Source organism: Simochromis diagramma, unplaced genomic scaffold (assembly GCF_900408965.1).
Source record: "Simochromis diagramma unplaced genomic scaffold, fSimDia1.1 OVJJ01000038.1, whole genome shotgun sequence".
In the NCBI taxonomy this organism is placed as follows: Eukaryota; Metazoa; Chordata; class Actinopteri; order Cichliformes; family Cichlidae; genus Simochromis; species Simochromis diagramma.
This window is the reverse complement of record NW_024387105.1, coordinates 384,784-405,115: the sequence shown is the minus strand read 5'-3', so window position 1 is coordinate 405,115 and position 20,332 is coordinate 384,784. Positions and strand designations below refer to the sequence as shown.

General features: G+C 47.1%; 1 protein-coding gene, 1 long non-coding RNA gene and 1 other non-coding gene across 3 annotated transcripts; 2 read left to right on the top strand and 1 right to left on the bottom strand.

The window, feature by feature from the left end:
- The first annotated feature begins 2,025 nt into the window (after positions 1-2,025).
- Positions 2,026-7,272, top strand: LOC120743108. The gene is made up of 4 exons (XR_005698072.1): positions 2,026-2,157; positions 5,845-5,975; positions 6,419-6,481; positions 6,742-7,272. It is a non-coding gene; the product is annotated as an uncharacterized LOC120743108 (long non-coding RNA).
- Positions 6,530-6,641, top strand: LOC120743166. Its single transcript, XR_005698082.1, has one exon. It is a non-coding gene; the product is annotated as a small nucleolar RNA SNORD89 (small nucleolar RNA).
- Positions 7,273-11,491: 4,219 nt separating the features above from the next.
- Positions 11,492-13,049, bottom strand: si:dkey-30j10.5. The gene is made up of 2 exons (XM_040046652.1): positions 12,950-13,049; positions 11,492-12,594 (listed from the first exon to the last, which is right to left on the bottom strand). Exon 2 carries the CDS (start codon positions 12,583-12,585, stop codon positions 11,707-11,709), a length of 879 nt encoding a protein of 292 aa, XP_039902586.1. The 5' UTR covers positions 12,586-12,594; positions 12,950-13,049; the 3' UTR covers positions 11,492-11,706.
- Positions 13,050-20,332: the final 7,283 nt, after the last annotated feature.

The following is a 20,332-nucleotide window of genomic DNA, read 5'->3' as shown; positions in this document are numbered from 1 at the left end:
AAAATACAGATGAAAGTGCTGTGAGTAGGATTAAAGCTTCAGTCAGATCCTAAAAACACTGAAAAGTACTAAACTAAGATGGGTGTAGATCCCGTGTGCTGAGGGAGGAGTCGTACCGTGCAGACGGTGTCTGATTGGCTGAGAGCTACTGACCTCACAGAAACGCAGCCTTTATATACCCGACACTGATCATGTGACCCGAAGGATTCTTAGGAAAACGTGAGCGTATTACTCGGTACCCTGACCCACTCGCCACTTTCCACAGAACTCATGCTGACTTCCTGCCACAGCTAACCACCACAAGAAACACCATATTTATACACCAGTGCACCAAATCACAGGCTGTTTCCACATAAGACTGAAAGTCCCAGCCAGGAGACCATCCTGGTATCAGGTTAACACACACCTGTCCCACAGGCTCCACGCTGAAAATTTACCCACAATGCATTTTTCCTCTAAGTCAAAGACATCAAACTGTGATATGTGTCCTCATACTGATGATCACTGCATCAACAACATTGTGAGTTTTGCAGTGGGTGTTACAGTGTTTGTAGTTTTTCAGCCCTGAAAGTTTTCTGGACTTATGAAGTAAAGAAAATCATTCAAAAGGGTCAAATTTGTAGTTTTAACTCATTTATGTGGAAAACCTTCATTTAAAAGGGCGACCGTGGCTCAGGGGGTTGGGAATCGCATCTGTAACCGGAAGGTCGCCGGTTCGATCCCTGGGCTCTCTGTCCTGGTCGTTGTGTCCCTGGGCAAGACACTTTACCCTACTTGCCTACTGGTGTTGGCCAGAGGGGCCGATGGCGCAATATGGCAGCCTCGCTTCTGTCAGTTTGCCCCAGGGCAGCTGTGGCTACAACTGTAGCTTTCCTCCACCAGTGTATGAATGTGAGAGTGAATGAATAGTGGTATTGTAAAGCGCTTTGGGTGCCTTGAAAAGCGCTATATAAATCCAATCCATTATTATTAAAATGTAAATCTTTGTTTGGCAGACACACTGACCCCGAGGTCATGTGGCTCACTGGCTTCACATCAAACCTGCAGAGTCCAGCTTATCATCATCGCAGTATGTGTGAGGAAGTGTTGGAGTTGGTGCACAGCGGACGCCTTTGGTGGACTCCGCCTCTCGCCCTCGCAGAGCCAGGATAGGCTCCAGAATTTGTGCATACGTTCATTTTTGTATTTCAAAAAGATGATTCGTTAAACGTGTTGGTGGGTTTAAAAATATAAAGAATATAACCTTTTCTTCTCTAATTTTATGATTTTGTCAGATTTTAGGATAATCCTTTAATTGTCCCACAAGGGGAAATTTGGTTGTAACAGCAGCCAAAAAGACACATATACAAACAAACAGGACACAGAGCAGAAACATACACAATTTTTCTTACATATTTACATTAAGGACAATCGTTGCTATAAACAGAGTACTGTACAGTTATTAAATTAAATAAAATAACTACAGGTAAGAGGCAAACCAGGTTGTAGTGCGAATCGGTTAATTAACTTATTGCAGTTACAGCACAGATGTAAACATCTGTGTTTGTTGGGAGCAGTTCTGATTGTACAGTCTGACAGCTGCAGGGAGGAAGGACCTGTGGAAACGCTCCTTCATGCATCGAGGACGCAGTAGTCTGTCACTGCAGGAGCTCTGCAGTTCAGCAACATTTACATGCATGGGGTGGGAGACTCTGTCCATCGGAGATGTTATTTTGGCCAGAGTCCTTCTGTCTCCCACCCCTGCACTGGGTCCAGGGTGCATCCCAGAACAGAGCTGGGAACAGAGCATTTTAGATCAAAATGTGAGTTTGTTCCCAGAGCACAGCGGGCGTACGCTCCCCGTGGTGCGTCACATCTCCCGACCCTGTCCAGTGGGCTGGGTTCTGGCCCCCGAGCCTTATGTTTGGCTTGTCTGAGGGCTGCAGTTCACACTCCGCGCCAGCCGGTGGCGGTAACGCACCGTGTCGTTGTTTTCCATCCACCAATAAATTTCGAGCAGCCGGGGTGGTGGACGCTGATTGGTCGGCGGACCGGACTCGAGGCTTCTTAACAGATCAGTCTTCAATAATCAGTCATGATCCGAGCTCCACGTGCGCCTGAGACGTGGACCGGGACCCGACGGGACGCTCCACGCGGACGTGTCCGCGGGGCGACCAGGTGAGCCTTAGGGTTCCCAGGACCCACTTCCGGTGTTTCTGTGTGTTTTATTTCTCTGCTCGTGTTGGTGAATATTCTGCAGATTTAAATGATGTAAGTCAGGACATGCGTGACGTCATTCACAGACTCGGCGCTACATCATAAATAATCCTTCCGGTCGCTTTAGTGTCGTTGTGTAAGTGTCGTGTTTATGTCTCAGTGACCGTGCGTGGATCTACAACAGCTGCTGTGCGGCTCCGCCTGTGGTCCACGGTCACCGCGTCCCACCCTGCTGTCTGCTGCTAACACCTGGGTGTATTTGACACACTCGTGTGTTTTAGTTTCTTTTTCTCTGTCACATAGAGCAGGGCAGATAAAATATTTATCACGATATACATTTGAAAATGTGCGATAATGATATAACTGACGATATAATTGACACTGGACAAATACTTTACAACTCCTCAACTTTATTAGTGCAAAAACCATCAATGTATGTTCACTTAATCAAGCAGCTGTTTTTTATCTGCATTAAAGTTATATAAACATTTAACAGTGCAAATTGCTCGCTAACAGTTTAACCAAAAGGCATTTCCAGTGGAAACCGGCCGACATATCCTCAGCATAACCATGTATAACATCCACAAACCTTAAAAAGAGGTTCTACACACACAATACGGTAATAGACCCTGTGCACGAGACAATGCTAACTTCCTGGTTTGAGACCGGATGTAGGGTTGTACATTTCCGGTAGCTTTACTTTGCAGTCAATCGCTACTGCAAAGATATATCCTCCAAAATCATGTCCAAAACTCTAAAACGGAAAGATGGCGTTAAGTTACAAAGAGAAGGTGGGAACACTCACCGCTGTTGTGTCATAAAAAATCTAATGATCAATTTTGACGTTTAAAGAGTTTAGATCGATCAGCTGTTTACATCGCTCAACACAAGCAGAACTGCAGCACTGCAGCAGAAGACACATCGTCCACATGCAGAAGCACATCTCTGTATAGTGACTGGTCTCATGATTCAAACAGGCAAATGTTCAGCATTCAAACTACAGGTGAAGAATAGTCAAACCAGATGTTTCCCCGTTATGTTGATATCAGCTCGTCAAGTACACACCTACACAGCATGTTAACAAACCGTGAAAAAAGCCACACAAAATGAATGATTGTAACGGTTTCTATACATTAGTATTTACGAAGGGTATGTTGTGACTTGCCTTCAAAATTACAGCGGTCCCTCGCTATAACGCGCTTCACCTTTCACCTCGCTGTTTCAGATTGTTTAGTGCAAGTTTGCACGTTTTTTAGTGCAAGTTTGCACTTTTTTTTTTTTTTTTTTTTTTTTTGTTTGTTTTTTTTGTTTTTTGTTTTTTACGTCACATTGTGTCCTGCGTCCTGATCGCTGCAGACGATCTCCTCCGTGACGTCTCTCCTGTACAGTACAGAATCGCTGCATCGATGCTAGCAGTGTGACTCTGCAGTGCAGCGCTGTATGTCCACGATGTCCACCAAACGTTTTGCACCGTCAAAAATAAAATTGGCTCCTTGATTTCACCTCTCGCTGGTTATTTTTAGAACATAACACCCGCAATAAACGAGGGACAGCTGAGAAATATAACATTTGAATCCCTTTTCTCTTTTGCTCTGAGGCGCGGGGAAAAATATCGACAAGTCAATGAACATCATTTACAGATATGTTGGGTAAATGCCCGAGACATCTATAGAAATGTAAATCGCCGCTTGATTCATTTGCTTAACTTGTCTTGGACCGTAAACCAGGCGCGAATACGACACCGGAAACAAAGCTCCCCACAGGAGTTTCCACACCGGAAGTAGCATATGCTAACGTGCATATAGTCTATATTATGTTGAAGCACAGTACGTATCACTCCGCGAGGCTCCGCCTACGATAGCCGTAACGCTCCAACAACCCATCAAGCGGTGCAGGTTCGTAGCTCAGTAAAGTCGTACTGAAACATCTGACAGATTTTCGAGCGCCGTGCACATAAAATCGTTTCGAGGTCAGTAAACACAACCAGAGTTCATACATAAGGCACACGGGATTATAAGGGGCTCGGTCGATTTTTCAGATTTTAAGTGCACTGTATTTTCCAAACAACACGGTAATAACGACGGCCCGCTAGCATGCTCCACCAAAAATAGTGCTTTGTTGTGTATCTGACGGACGAAAGCTAAACCAGCTCCACACCACTGAAGCTGCAGCATTTTTACAAACCAGTTCTGGTTCATCCATTTCATTCACCGATCCGCTTTCGCCCTCCTCATTCTGCGTCGCCGCCATGATTTTTCTGCCGTGTGCGTATGAAAACAAAGGCACTGCGCATGCGCGTTTTACCCATATTCTATCGCCATGTTTCATTTTCCTATCATTGCCCAACATTACACCGGTGTTACCGTGAGCGGTATGATAAGATAACTTTTATTAGTCCCACACGTGGGAAATTTGTTTTGTCACAGCAGGAAGTGGACAGTGCAAAAGTTATGAAGCAAAAATTAGAATACAATAAGAATAAATACAGTACACAACTGTACAGAATAGAATAAAATAAAATACTATATACAGTAGAATAAAATAGAATAAGATAAAAATAGAATACAAATGCTATATACAACTGAGTAAAAATACGATGCCAGAAAAGTATTGCACTTAGTGTTATTGCACATGTGTGGATGTGTTTGATCAGTTAAAGTCTTTGTTGTGGAGTCTGACAGCCGTGGGGAGGAAAGACCTGCGAAATCTCTCCGTCCCACACCGTGGGTGCCGCAGTTTCCCACTGAAGGAGCTGCTCAGTGCTGTCACAGTCTCCTGCATGGGGTGGGAGATGTTGTCCAACAGTGATGACAGCTTAGCCGCCATTCTCCTGTCACTCACCACCTCCACTGGGTCCAGAGGGCCTCCTAGAACAGAGCTGGCCCAGCCCTACTGTCACAGTTCAGCGTTGTTTGTCCATCGCTTCTCCCGCCCTGATCTCTGTCCTTCAGTCCAGCGTCAGTAATGGAAATGAACCAACGGGCTGTCCGGCTCACAGCGGGTAATCTGCCCGGTATGCCAGATTACCCGTCCGGTGCTGGGAGGCAGACGGCTTGAGTGGAGGCTGACGGAGAGGCGAGTTTCCTAAAAGAGATCAGCCTTGCGATGTTACCGCACTTCACTGAGGCTCAGCCTTCAGCAGGTGTTTTGGAGACTGCTGATCAGAATTATTGATGGTTACAGATGTAAAAAGGACCCCGTGGGTCTCTGTGTCACAGTGTACTGTAATCCAGATGTGACAGTAGCGAAGGTGTCCAGCAGGTGTGGCTGTGGAGCTGCTGTCAGGTGCAGTTCTGCCTCAGCGTCTCAGGCCCTCACAAACACCAACACTGTAGCTCCCTAACAACTGAAACCATGTTGTGGACTCAGCTAAACTACATTTATTGTTTTTTATTTGTTAATTTGATAAAATTCCTTTATGGGCGTGTTTATTGTGTTTGAATATCTTTGCTGCGTTTCATAAATCTGGCGTTTGTCATAAATACAGTGATATTGGAAAAAAGACAAGCAAATGAAAAGCCACTCTGGAAACCTGCTGAAGCTCAAAATGAAGACTAGTAAGAAAATAGGGGGCGGGGCTTTATTCATGTTTGAATGCCTTTGAGACTCCGAACGTTTAATTTCAGTTTTTCTTTGCTGACTCTGCAGACTGTAATGGAGGCTCCGGCCAGCAGGGGGCAGCAGGTGGTTTTACCTGAAGTCATTACAGCTGAAGTTCTGTGTCTGTGAATGATGCATGCTGGGAAAACGGACCACGAGCCGCTGTGACATCGGCACAGGTGAGCGGGTGGGTGGGATTCTGGGACGTGCTCAGACTGAGGTGTGTCACATGACCCTGCTGCTCTACAGGGTCCACCTCACTCAGCTGAGAGCAGGAAACGAAGCAGGAGCCGGGGAGTCTGCTCGTCCTCAGTGTTTACATGAAACTAATATTACGATTGTCAATAATCAATGAGCCAATGTTTCTGACTCCTCTTAAATCTGACTTCTTTAAAGGGCCAGTTCACCCAAAAACACTAAACCTCCACCGTCAAATGTCGCTCTGCCTGGAAGTGATGTAATAAAAGGCCGACTGAAGCCCCTCCCACAGCAGTCTGTTCACAGAGGGGAGGGGCCGTGACAAAACCGGACTGAAGCGTACTCTGATCCAGGCGGCACGTGGCGTCCACGACTTCCACGGCTTCCACGGCTACAATCTAACCATCAGTTTGTGTTCTTGCAGGTGGCTCTGCTCTCTGATTGGATCCTGAGCTGTGATGTCATCGGTGGCACCTCAGCCACAAAGGTCAGGTTTGATGTGAGTGTGTGGTGATGTCGCAGGGTGGGCGGGTCTTCTGGGAGATGATGTGAACAAAAGGCCGAATTGTAGCGCCCCCGCCAGGCAGTGTGTTCTCAGAGCGGGGCGCCGTGACAAAGACCGACCGAAGCGTTCGTCTGATCCCAGAACGTCACGTGACCAGACAGCTGACTGAGCAGGTTGGGTCACGTGACCGTGACAGTTTTATTCCCATGTTCAGCAAACTTCCTGTTTTTCTTCTTCTGCAGTTTCCTGACGGCGTCCTGTGTGAGCGCGGTGTCGGGATGGTCTGTGGCTGTGCCGCAGTAAAGAGGAGGAGTTCTGACCACGCCTCTCTGCGGTCTGTGAGCTCTGATCCAGACTCTCCCAGCTGTGTCGTTTAAGCCAGTTTGGGACAATTTGTTTTTAATTTGCTGTTTAAATATTTTTAAACAGCCAAATGCAGCAAATCTCACACTGATCAAAACTCTGCAAATTAATGTTCAGTATATTTATTTATTCATGGGAATAAAAAAAACTGGAAATAAATTATTAAATATATGAATGATTAAATTACAATTCTATTAATTTGACACACTTGTTCAAATTTAAATAGACTGGCGAGGAAATGATTAAGACGTAAACCTGAGGGGGGCTAAATAAGTATAAACATAAGTGTATACTTCTGCCTACTGCTTTTCAAACAGCTGAATGGATGATATTATGGACTGTTGGTGAATGTATATGTTCGAAATAAAAATGAACTGAACATTGAATAAATTACTGATTTACAATTTAAATTCATGACACATTTAAAAGATTATTTAATGATGTGTTTGATTAATTTTGGGACTCCTGGCCCTCCATATTAAATGGTTATGGGAGATGCCCCCAAGGGTGGTGGAGAATGACCGAGCTAAGATCCTGTGGGACTTCCAGATACAGACGGACAAAATGGTGGTGGCTAACCAACCGGACATAGTGGTGGTAGACAAACAGAAGAAGACGGCCGTAGTGATCGATGTAGCGGTTCCGAATGACAGCAATATCAGGAAGAAGGAACACGAGAAGCTGGAGAAATACCAAGGGCTCAGAGAAGAGCTCGAGAGGATGTGGAGGGTGAAGGTAACGGTGGTCCCCGTGGTAATCGGAGCACTAGGTGCGGTGACTCCCAAACTAGGCGAGTGGCTCCAGCAGATCCCGGGAATAACATCGGAGATCTCTGTCCAGAAGAGCGCAGTCCTGGGAACAGCTAAGATACTGCGCAGGACCCTCAAGCTCCCAGGCCTCTGGTAGAGGACCCGAGCTTGGAGGATTGACCGCCCACAGGGGCGAGCGGGGAGTAATTATGTATATCTATATCTCATATATACAGTGTTGGTCAAGTTACTTGAAAAAAGTAATTAGTTACTAATTATTAATTACTTCTTCAAGAATGTAATCCTGTTACTTTCCTGATTACTTACTTTCAAAAGTAATTAGTTACGTTATTACTTAGTTACTTTTAAAAAAACATGATGCTCCACCTGAATATGTAGTAAAGCAACAGACCCTTCAGCCCAGTTCTATTTATTCTGCATAATCATCATATAAAAGTCTCTTTTTAAAACTTGTTTTACTCTGTTAACTTGATGCATCCAGCAAAAACTAAATTCTGACTGAAGAAGCGTGTTTAACACTGAAACCTGTGTTCTGCATATTCCAGCATAAAATAAAATCGTGTTTTGGAACCTGCTCTGTCAAACAGATGCAAGTAAAACAGAAGAAATGAATGAAATCAAAGACTCAGCAGCTCTTAAATCTATTGTCAGCTGTTTAGCAGGAGTGGGGCGGGTGGAGGTCTGCCCACAGCGGTCATGTCAGTGGGAGAATCCGTGGGTTTCTCTGAATGTCACATTCCCGTGGCAGCGTGCTCGCTGCTCGCTCAGATTAGAAGTTTAATTTTTCGCTGTAGAAAGAAGTTTTCTTCCCACGCAGAGTGAACAGAGGACGCTGTTTCTGTTATTTTTACGGAATCAAACTCAAAGTAATGTGATTACTTCCACGCTTTAAACGCTGCATGGTCGTACATCAGTGAGCCAGGCTGTCGTTCCCACATCCCTCAAATCATTCCTGTACCGAAGAAGTCGTCTCACTCCTGCTTTAACGACTACCGTCCGGTCGCACTCGCCTCCATCACTATATACAAAAAATGTAATATTTCTTTCCATTGCTTTGCCAATGACATTCAAATATATTTCCCTTTGAGCTTGAATGTCACAGATCCATTGCACACATTGTTTAATTGTCTTCATGATGTCAGAGTCTGGTAATCTCAAAACTCTCTCACTTTGAATGAGAGTAAAGCTGAAGTTATTGTCTTTGACAGCCATAAGTCTACAGCCGTATCCCTCTGAACCAACTAACTGATACCCTTGGCCCTCTGCTAGCTACCTCTCTAGAGACTCAGGGGGATTCTTGGATAGCTCCTTCAAATGAGAGAAACAAGTATCCACAGTGGTTAAATCAAGTTTCTATCAACTACGTCACATTTCTAAAGCCAAGCCTTTTCTTTCCCCCAAGGACCTTGAGAAGCTGATTCGTGCGTTCGTTACTTCGAGACTAGACTGCTGTAACTCCCTTTTTTGGCCTCCGTCACTCCTCTCTCTACCGTTTGCATTAGTACAGAACGCTGCTGCACGCCTTTTATCAGCTGCCAGAATGCATGATCATATGACTCTGGTTTTAGCACTAAGATCCTCTAATCAGATGCTCTTAATGCAGCCTAAGGCTAGGCTGAAACAGAGGTGATCGTGCCTTTGCTATTGCAGCACCTAGACTGTGGAACAATCTTACTGCCATTCGCTTCTGAGTCTATTCAGTCTTTTATCTCACTTAAAGACTCTTCTTTTTACTTTGGCCTTGACTTAAGTTAGTTGATCATCATTTGGCAAGCTGCTATGTTTGTGTTGGAGGTTATGTATGGGAATCTCAGGAGCAGGGCCACGCCTCCAAACGCGCTCCTTCCGGTTGTCATCTATATAGGTGCCCCCAGTTCTGCAAGCTGTGCCCCTCCCTCCTTGTTCTCAATTCTGTAACACGGGGATCTGCCAGGCCCAGGAGCCGTTGCCAGTCCCCATCGAGGCCTTCCCCAAACCGCAGCTCAGTTGATGTCAAAGCATTACCTACTAAAACGCTGTCAAACCTAAAATGAGGGCGTGGGCCCAGCGAGTGAAATGGTAAATTATTTTACTTGCTCTTAGTTTGTGAAGCACTTTGATCGACATTGTTTTTAAATGTGCTGTATAAATACATTTTGATTTGCTCGCATGAAGCTTTGAACGGTTAATCGAGACATTTCTTCCCTCCAACCTGGACCCGTTTCAGTTCACATACTGACTGCACACCATCACACAGCTCCAACCTTTTCATCAAGTTTGCAGCCGACACAGCTGTGGTAGGTCACATCAGCAACAACGATGAGGCCTACTACAGGACTGAAGTTAAACATCTGGCCAAGTGGTTCAGCAACAACAACCTGTCCCTGAATGTGGAGAAGACTAAGGAGATCATCACAGACTTCAGGAGAACTCACACTCTGCACACCCCACTAACCATCAATGGTGTTGCTGTGGAGGGTAGGCAGCACCAAGTTCCTGCACATCTCTCCTGGTCAGCAAAGCCCAACAGCGACTCTACTTCCTCTGCAAACTGAGGACAGCGAGAGCATCAACCTCCACTATGAGCAGCTTCTACAGAGGCACCGTGGAGAGCATCCTCACAGCTGCATCACTGTGTGGTGTGGCTCCTGGGTGCTGCTGGAAACAGCTACGACGGGTAGTGAGAGCAGCAGAGAGGATCGTGGGTACCTCTGTTCCCTCCCTCCAGGACATCTACTGCACCCGTCTCACCTGAAAGCTCTCTGCATCACAGGTGACTCCACCCATCCGTCCAACAGCTATTTCAGTTTGCTGCCATCAGGAAGGAGACTGAAGAGCCTCGAGGCCAGAACCAGCAGACTGAGAGACAGCTTCATCCATCAGGCTGTCAGGATGCTGAACTCTCTCTCACACCACCTCCAGACCTGCATCCACCTCTCCCCTCTGAACCCCCTAGGCATACAAAACTCTGAACCTCCACCATCGCCCTTTCACTGGCGGGGAGCAGATCGATCAAACCTTCGGCCGGTGGATCCGGTTGTCGTGGAAGTTTCTGACCCAGCTCCCAGCAAATAAGACCTTTATTTTGAAGGATTTCTTTTCATTGGATTTCCTCTGTCTAACTGAAACCTGCACATCACCCGGTGAGTTAAGCAGCTTTTCTGAACTGCCAGCTGGCTGTGCATCTTTTAGTGCTCTGAGAGCTTCTTGTCGCAGCGGAGGGTTAGCTGCTGTTTTTAAAGCCCACTTCGACCTTAAGCAGCTATCCTCATCGACATGCACCAGCTTTCAGCTCTGTTTCTGTGAACTCCCCTTCGCTGCTGTGTGCAGTAGTTTACCGGCCTCTTAGATATAATAAGGATTTTTTATCTCAGTGACTTCCTAGCTGACTGTGCATCACGATACGACCAGATCCTGCTGCTCAGTGATTTTAATATCCACCTGTGTTACCCAGAGAAGCTCCTGGGACTTAGTGAACTCTTTTAATCTCATTCAGCTCGTTAAGGGTGCCACATTATCTTCGGTGTTATCATATCATCTGTCTGTAACTTACACGTCGAGGATGCTGTATTCTCTGACCAAGTTGCTGCTCATAGTCCTGCTGTTAAACGGGTTCCACCTGTGCGACACCGTCGTGCCTTTGGCTCAGATACTGCTGAGCATTTTTCTACACAGGACATATGAAGGCCCTCCTCAGATGTACTGTTTGATTGGTCACGATGAACCTGAGTCCAAAGAGGACGTACCTACTGCTGTGATTACTGCGAGGTTCAGTGTGAACTCGGGTTTCTGCTAAATGAAGTCATGTATTGATCCTGCTGAGCTCACCTTACTCTGCTAACAAGCAACAGATGAAGCTTTGACACACGACACAGAGAGATTTCAGATGCTAAACAGACTTTATTGAAAGAGAGACAATAAACAGAATAAAGTGATTCAGAGCTAATCAATCAGATTGGTTGGAGGATCAATGATCGCTGGTGCAGACAAACCTCTGAGATCACAGTGATTGAACATCATTAAAGAAAAAAAACATCATCAGACCTCTGGGTTTCTGCTCAGTGAGCGTGCTCACTTCTTTTACCATGACCGCTCTCACTGATGATAGCACAGGTAGACGGGAGCAGTTCCTGGGTTGCCTGTGTTGAGGTTTTCTGGGTTCACTTTGAGCCCGTCATTGTCATACGCCTGCTTAGCTGCTGGGTCGGCGAGCACGGTGACGGCCTTGATGGGAGCGCTGCCGCTGTCTTTCTTGTACCACAGGAACACCTCCTTTCCTTCGGTGCCCTCGTTCAGATCCTGGTTCACGATTTCATAGCCTTGGTCTTGGAGGCTCTTTTGCTTGACATCACTGGAGGAGATTTCCAGCTCACTGATGGCGTCCTTGGGGTCTGTGGTTTGACGGTACCAGATGAAGATGTAGGGCCCTCCTGCTCCCCTGTTGGTGTCTTCATCCACCCGGATGTAGCCATCATTGAAGTTGTCGTCATCTTCCTCAAATTTAGCAGTGGCCTTGATGTCACAGATGTAGGTGGGGTTCTCTCTCTTCAACCACAGATAGATCCAGTTTCCTCCAGCGCCGTGGTTCAGGTCACAGGCCAGTCTCTCCCAGCCCAGTTTATACTTGTAGGGTTCATCTCCTGCTTGTACAGAGACATCGAGTTTCCTGATGGGAACATCGTACTTTAAGGAACCTTTGTAGTACCACAGGTAGACAGAACCTCCACATGCCCCCTCGTTCAGGTTTTTGTCGATCTTTTTGAACCCTGCACTGGACAGACCCGTGGACATCTCATCGTTGAAGGAAATCTGAATCCTGGTAATTGCATGATCGCCTTTTTTGTACCAGAGGTAGACGAAGTTTCCCCCGGCTCCTTCGTTCAGATTAACAAAGATTTTCTTGAAGCCTTGTTCACGGAGCGCAAACTCCTCGGCTTTGTTCAAAGACACTTGGAGCTCAGCGATGAAAGACATTATGGGTTCCTGCACCAAACAGAGTTGAACGAATCAAGAGTCAATCCAGATATAAAAAGGTTTTAACAAGGGGAATCAGGATAGTATGTAATAATGGCAACAGCACCAACTAAGAAGCTCTTTAAAAGGAAAAAATGCCAACAGAACAATCTGCACACAATCACAGCATCCTTGTGTTTTTATGATATTACAGTCTCCACTCTGAGCCTTAAACCATTAAACTGAACCCAGAGGAACATATGGGAAAAAATAGCTTATTACCACCTTTAATTAATAAGATGATACCAAAGTGTTGGGAGATGATTTTCACCAGAGTAAAATAAAGAGTGAAATGAGGACGCCGAGTGAATGGTGGCAGACTTACGTGTGTGCAGACGTAGTCGGCTGGATGAGGTTTGCTGGACGGCTGCTGATCTCACACAGAAACATCCACATTTAAATACACAGCAGACATGTGATTATAGTCACAATATCAACACACGTGACTGATCGTCATCAAAAACCATGGGCAGCTATTAAGGATTGTACTGGAATGACTGACGATGATTATTGTGAGTTATACTGAAAAGGAAAAATAACAAGCGTTAAATAAACAAAGAAGGGTTCAAACATTACTGATTATGTGTTTAAAGTTTTATGTGTTCATCATTTCTGTCTAATAAAACAGTCCAAGTTTGGGAAATGAGGAAATGAACAGAGTGGAAAGAAGTAGCATGATCAGCACTGTGGCAGCACAGCTGATCCACTTTCAATTCTCACATGAGAAATGAAAGTGAAATAATAAAACAAACAGTAGATTTGTTTTATTATGAAACAAATCTACTGAATTCATGTTTAACTGCAGTTTTTCTTTAGAGTTGGACTTTCCTGATCTTGTTTCCTCCTTCATAAAGTCCACGTTGTCCATTTTGGGTAACCAACATAAAGAAAGATAAAGATTTCTTTGCTCAGTGCTCTGGCATTGTAAAGTGAAGTTGGAGCAGGGCTAACGTTTCAGCAGACTAGCACACACAGAATAAAATGTGTGAGTATGAAAGTGTGACAGGCGGACTAGGCTGGTACAGAGTGTTGGACTCTGTACTGGTTTAGATCTTTGGATAGAAGGGAAGCACTGGGAGTAGTGGTCACCAGAAGCGGGTTTCTAAGAAGAGAGGAGAGCAGTGTTAATCCAAGGTTTTCATGCAGGTGGGAGCTGAAGGTTACTGCTGGTGAGGTGGGAATTCTGAACAAGGCCGAGAACATCTGGAGACAGCGTTGTCAATACGTGGAACTACTAGATACTGCAACCACAACACGGGGAGCCGATTTATCGCTGTGGGTAAGCAGATAATATGCCAGCTGATGAACGTGTTCCTCTGTGAGCTGCAGCTGTGTCTGGCAGGCCCTGAGCAGCCGGGGAAACAGGACGGCTGGGTGACTGTGAGGCCCCAGGTGCACCACCAACCTGTTCATGTGTCTAGCTAGCCTAACGATTTCCGCCCAGTGGCTCTTACTCCAGTCATCTCGAAGTGTCTCGAGAGGACTCCCAGCCACATTCAATCTCCACCAGTTTGCATACGGGAAGAACAGATAAACAGAAGATGCCATAGCCCTCCATACAACCCTAACTCACTTTGAACAAAAGGACGGCTACGTCAGGCTTCTTTTTATTGAGTGTAGCTCAGCTTTTAACACCATCGTCCCTGCCAGGCTGGTAACCAAACTACACGACCTCGGCCTCCTACACTCCTCCTGTCTCTGGATCAAGGACTTCCTCAGTGATCGCCCAAAGAGAGTCAAAGTAGGGACACATCTGTCCTCAGCACTCAGCCTCAACACCGGCTCCACTCAGGGATGTGTGCTGAGTCCCTGCTATACACTCTATACACTCACGCCTGCACCCCCACCCACCCGTGCAACACCACTGTGAAGTTTGTGAACGACACATCTGTGATCGGGCTCATCACAGGGGGAGATGAGTCTGCATACAGGGACGAAGTGGAAAATCTGTCATTATGGTGCAACCACAACAACCAGGTCCTCAACACCACAAAAACCAAAGAAATAATAGCTGGAAGCTAGAAGGAGAAAATCTGACCCTCAGCCCACACATGAATAGGGACTGTGTCTCTGACTTCAAGCTCCTGGGCCTTCACCTGGGTGGTGACCTATCCTGGAAAACAAACACCACAGCATAATCAAGAAGGCACAGCAGCGACTCCACTTTCTGAGGGTCCTGAAGAACAACGCCTCAGCCAAGGAGCTGCTAGTGTCCTTCTACAGGTGCTCCATTGAAAGCGCACTGACATACTGCATCCCAGTGTGGTTTGTCAGCAGTACCGCTCAGGAGAGAGCATCAGGATCATCAGCTGTGCTCTTCACTACCTGGAGGAGCTGTACAGCTGTTCCGCCATAAGAAAATGAATGGGTATAAACCTCACTCACTCACTGACTGAACGACCCACTGTATGAACAAACACGGGTACATGACACGTTCATGTGGGGGACAGGCACATAAGCCTATGCCCCACGTGAACCACACCTTGCAGACTAATCCATGTATCATCTTCACTCAGACCTCATATATATAGCTTGGTGTTTGCCTTGCACTCCTTTTACTCTGAGCACAATGAGTAGGCGACTGACCAAGCAGCTATCCATTGAAGAGGTTCTAGTCCAGCTTCTTGAGCTTGATGAAGAGAGCACTGAAATGGAACCAGAGATAGAGGAGGATGTCTAAGATGTGGAAGACAGCACAGATTGTGATCCAGATTTTGAGGAGACTGACTAGTCAACAGATGGAGAGGGAGAGGCACCTGAGGAGACATTCCAGTCCAAGAGTGGACACTTGCTCCGGTCTTCATCCCCCCAGAATAGAGGAAGTAGAGCAAGAGTGGAAAACAAAGGTGACGCCAGGGCCAACACAGTATGTGACATGTCATGTGGATGATATCAAGTCCAGCTTCCAACTCTTTCTTCCAGAAATGACAAACTGGCTGCCACCAGGGACATTTGGGACAGGTGGGTGGAGCACCTACAGTTATGTACTAACCAGGCCCTGAGGTGACAGTTGATGAGCGCCTGGTTCCTTTCAGAGGTCGCTGTCCCTCCAAGAAAACAGTCCTCATGAACTGGAAAAATAAAAACAATCTTAATTCTAACCAATATAGAAATTATCTATTAGATTACATTAGTCTTGATACAGCCTCTGCCACCACATCAGATCAATTGCTCTGGGCTCCTTTGATCAGCTCCATCACCTAGTGGGGGTGGGGGGTCATAGTTTGGTCCCGCCTTCACTGTTGTGATTGGTGTGGGGGTAGGGACAGGCTTAGGGCGTCGGGGGGTTCCCCGGAGGCATCTTCCTTGGGGGGCTCAACCCGGGGTAGCGGTCATGTCCGGTTAGGGGCTCTGTTGGCTCTCGGGTGACTGTTTCCTCGCGGCTGCGTGCAGCGGGGCTAGGGGAGGGTCTGTGCTGACGAACGTGGGTTACTGACCTGGTAGCCTGGCTGCCCCTGGGTGGGTCCGGGATGGGCGTGAGGTTCTGGGGGCGCTCCGTCTCTGGGCTGGGGCCCGGGCCGGGCCTCGGGGGCTTGGGTCCTGGTTGGTGTGTTGCCGGGGTTGTGGGCGGGTGGGTGCATGGGGGCCCAGCCCTGGAGCAGGGTGCTGCCGGTGCATCGAGCCACCTGGGGGGCTCTTCAACTAGTGGGGAAGATTGTCACATCTCGCAGGAGCTTTCCTCTCCTCAGGAGCTCTCTCTGCAGGAGGGGGAGACACAGGAGAGGTGGAGGAAGATCTCAGCCTGGGTGTTTATTGTCTTATGTAGTCTGGAAGAAGAGTGGATGGTGGGGTGGGTGCAGTTTTCTCTGTGGTGGGGTTGGGTGGACTGTCCCGGGTTCTGTGGGGCCGGGAGGCGCTGCTGCACTGGGCCCCGGTCTGGATGGGCCTGGGCCCCCTTTCCCTGGCGGGTCGCGGAGTATGGGTGTGCCTACTGGGGTCAGCGGGGGAGCTGGCCCCAGGGAGGGGTCACTTGCCCCTCCCTTCCTTCCCTCCCCATCTCCAGCTGCCTCCCTCTTCCCGCTCCACCACAACCACCCACACATGCAGGACCTTGGAGTAGGGGTATGTCACCAGGGTGCAGAGGAGGAGTCTTCTCTCACCCCCATTCTCTGCGACCTGCTGGAGCGGGGGGGCTAGGAGGAGGAGTTGGCCATCCGACTGCGGTCTGGAGTGTGGGGCCTCCCTGCTGCTGCGGAGTCGGGGCGGTCTGCCTCCCCCCACCGCAGGGAAAAGGGTAACACCACCTGGGTCTGGGTGCAGTTCCCCCGTCCAGGGGCAAGGGTACCTAGACCCGGTTTGTAGAGTATGCTTGGGGAGTGTGATCGTGTGTACAGCGTCTCTTTATGTCTGTCTCCACGTTGGTTGAGTGTGGAGTAAGTGCATATGAGAGCATGAGGGTGGGAATGGATGTTTGTATATGTGTGTGCCTGTATTTCTGTGTCTATATGTCAGGTTGGGTGTCAGGCGCCACCTCTCTGGGGACATCTTAGGCCCTCCAAGGTTTGGAGGCCTATCTCCCCCTACCACCACTTCCCCTGCCAGTGGCGGACTCCCTCAGACATCGGTGCGTTGGTGGTTCTTTGTGTCCGGGGATGGGCGTCCAGGTACACACCGGCTCACTCCTTGGCGGCCGCTTATCGGGGCCTGGAGCCTGGGGCTCGCTCGGGCCACTTCGGGGGTGGGGTGCCCCCGGCCTCTCGGCCTGGGGCTCGGTCACTCAGGCACGGCTGGCTGCCGGCGGAGCTCACGGGCGCGTCACTGCAACTCCCCCTGGCTTCTGCTCCGCGGCTGCTGAGTGAGCCCTCATCTGGGACTCTCCTCAGTTCTTTCTGGGACAGTGGCGCGGCTGCCCCTCTGTTGGTCTTCCTTGGTCTCTTGTGTTCTGGGGGCCTCTGGATGTCTGGAGTTTTGATCTCCTCCATACCTGCTTCATGCCCTGGAGGACGGGGCTGTGGCCCCCCCACACCCTCTAGCAGATCATTACATGAAGGAACCTTTAAAAAAAACAAAAAAAACAAGCGTGTCCATGCTCACAGGTGTACACACGGGTGATCACACCCACAAACTACACCCTTTTTGGCTCCTACCTCAAAGCACACTGTGTTCTGTTGATCTTATGTGCTGCACAATAATGTTTAATATTTAGTATTTACTGTCATATTCCCATGTATCATTGTGATGTTGTTTATTCTATTACTCTTGTTTTCTTCTGCTTGTTTTCTTTTTTCTTTCTCAGCAGGTGATCCAGGTGATTGATATATACATTTTTTTAAATTTAATTTTCTGCTCATTCTGTTGGTTTTTGTCTTTTGCCCTTCTCCCCCGTCCCTCTTCTCAGCTGTTTCTCTTTCCCTCTTTCTTTCTCCCCTTCTTTCCCCCAGTTAAGTCTGTCCCGTATTCAGTAAGTGAAAATAAAATAAACAATAAAAGGTGAATCAAATGGACCATTACGGCAAGGCTGGGATGGTCAATTTGGTAAAGTAAATCCGTTGGGCATCTTTCTTTGCCTTTAGACAACAATTCTGATGCAAAAGAGCCAAACGGGACAGGCGCAAAAAAAAAAAAAAAAAAAAAAAAAAAAAAAAAAAAAGAGGTCGCTATCCCTTTAAGGTGTACATTCCAAGCAAACCAGGGAAATGTGGCATAAACATCTGGATAGCATGTGACGCCAGGAGCAGCTATGCCTGACAAATGCAGGTCTACATGACAACTGGCCTCCAAGGGTGCAATATCACATGTGACAGCTTCTTCACATCATGTGCTCTTGGTCGGGAGTTGCTGAAAAGAAAGCTCACCATGGCAGGGACAGTGAGGAGGAACAAGGCTGAACTTCCCCCTGCACTGGTGTCGACCAGAGGAAGAGACGCACTCATCAAAAGTTGCTTTCACTGACACACACACACAGGCACACATACACGCATATCAGAAATACAGCTGGTTATGCGTGGAGGCGGGGTCTTCCAACCGTTGATAAAATTGTATCATGTCTGGTTTTCGCCCCTCCCACAGCACTGAACCAGCACTTATAAAAGTAACCAATGATCTTCTTATAGCAGCTGACTCTGGTTTACTTTCCATCCTTATTCTCCTCGATCTGAGCACTGCTTTCGACACTATTTCTCACTCTGTTCTCCTCAGTAGGTTAGCCTCCATCGGTCTCTCCCATACTCCACTAGCCTGGTTTAAATCATACCTGTCTGATCGCACTCAGTTCATTCAACTCAAATCCTTCACTTCTCAGCCCTTCCCTCTGACCACTGGCGTGCCCCAGGGATCTGTCCTGGGCCCCTTCTTTTCATTATCTACCTTCTACCGCTCAGACACATTTTTCGTAAATACAATATCCAGTTTCACTGTTATGCCGATGACACCCAGCTTTATCTGTCCACTAAACCTGATTCTGCTCTCCCCCCTCCTCCCTCGCCCTCTGCTTAGCTGAACTAAATTCATGGTTCTCTTCTTATTTTCTCAAACTCAACAGTAATAAATCCGAGCTCCTCTTGGTCGGCTGTAAATCTACATTATCCAGAACCAACAGTTTCTCTGTTGCTATCAATAACTCGCCGGTCTTCGTTTCTTCCTCTGTGAAAAGCTTGGGTGTCATCCTCGACAGTACTCTATCTTTCAATTCACACATTAATAACGTCACTCGGTCTGCATATTTTCAATTGTGCAACATTAATCGTCTCCGTCCCTTCCTCACCCCACATGCCGCTGCCATTCTTGTCCACAGCCTTGTTACTTCCCGGACTGATTATTGTAATTTACTTCTTTATGGTCTTACTCAAACATCCATCCACAAGCTCCAACGCGTCCAGGACTCTGCTGCCTGTATCATCTCCAGGACCCCTTCTGTCCACCACATCACTCCTGCCTTGCAGCAGCTTCATTGGCTTCCAGTCAAATATGGCATCAATTTAAAAATACTCTTGTACACATTTAAGGCTATTCATCATCTCTCTCCTCCATATCTCTCTGACCTGGTTCAGATCACCACCCCATCTCGGTGTCTCAGATCTTCTTCTTCCCTTTCTCTCTATGTCCCCTCCGTCTTGCCACCATGGGGAGCTTTCAGCTGCTCCTCGACTCTGGAATTCCCGACCTCCTGATTTAAGAAACATCTCTTCCTTCTCTCTCTTTAAGTCCCAACTCAAAACTCACTTGTTCAAAACAGCTTATCCCACATAACCTCTCCACTCTGCTATTTTAAATTTGTTTTATGTATTATGCTTTTATGATTGTGTAAACTGTTTGCGTTTATGTTCCTTTTATTATTCTACCTTGTACAGTGTCCTTGAGTGTTCTGGGCGCTTTCAAATAAAATGCATTATTATTATTATGTTGTTTGTTTTTCTTATTAGTAAAAACCATCAAGAAGTCCCAGCACCACACACACGTATAAACATTTAGCTAAAAGTGCTGAAGCACGCTCAATCAGCCAGGTTACTTTTTATTATTAAGATAGATCAAATCATCCCCCCCCCTCAAAACCCCCACATGTTCAAAGCACCGTGTCACATGACATCAAACAGGAGCTGTCGGTTCAGCTCTGTAGAGCAGCCAATCATAATGAAGCACTTCATAATATGTTGTAGATTCAAGCTGCTCTTCATGTTTCATCACAAAACTTAGTTTGGCCATCACTACGAAAAGGCAACCCACCCATCCCACACATCCACCAATCCACCTATATATATACTTTCAGACT

Coding starts and splice junctions, on each gene's coding strand:
- si:dkey-30j10.5 (XM_040046652.1), bottom strand. CDS start 12,585: ATGTCTTTCATCGCTGAGCTCCAAGTGTCTTTGAACAAAGCCGAGGAG.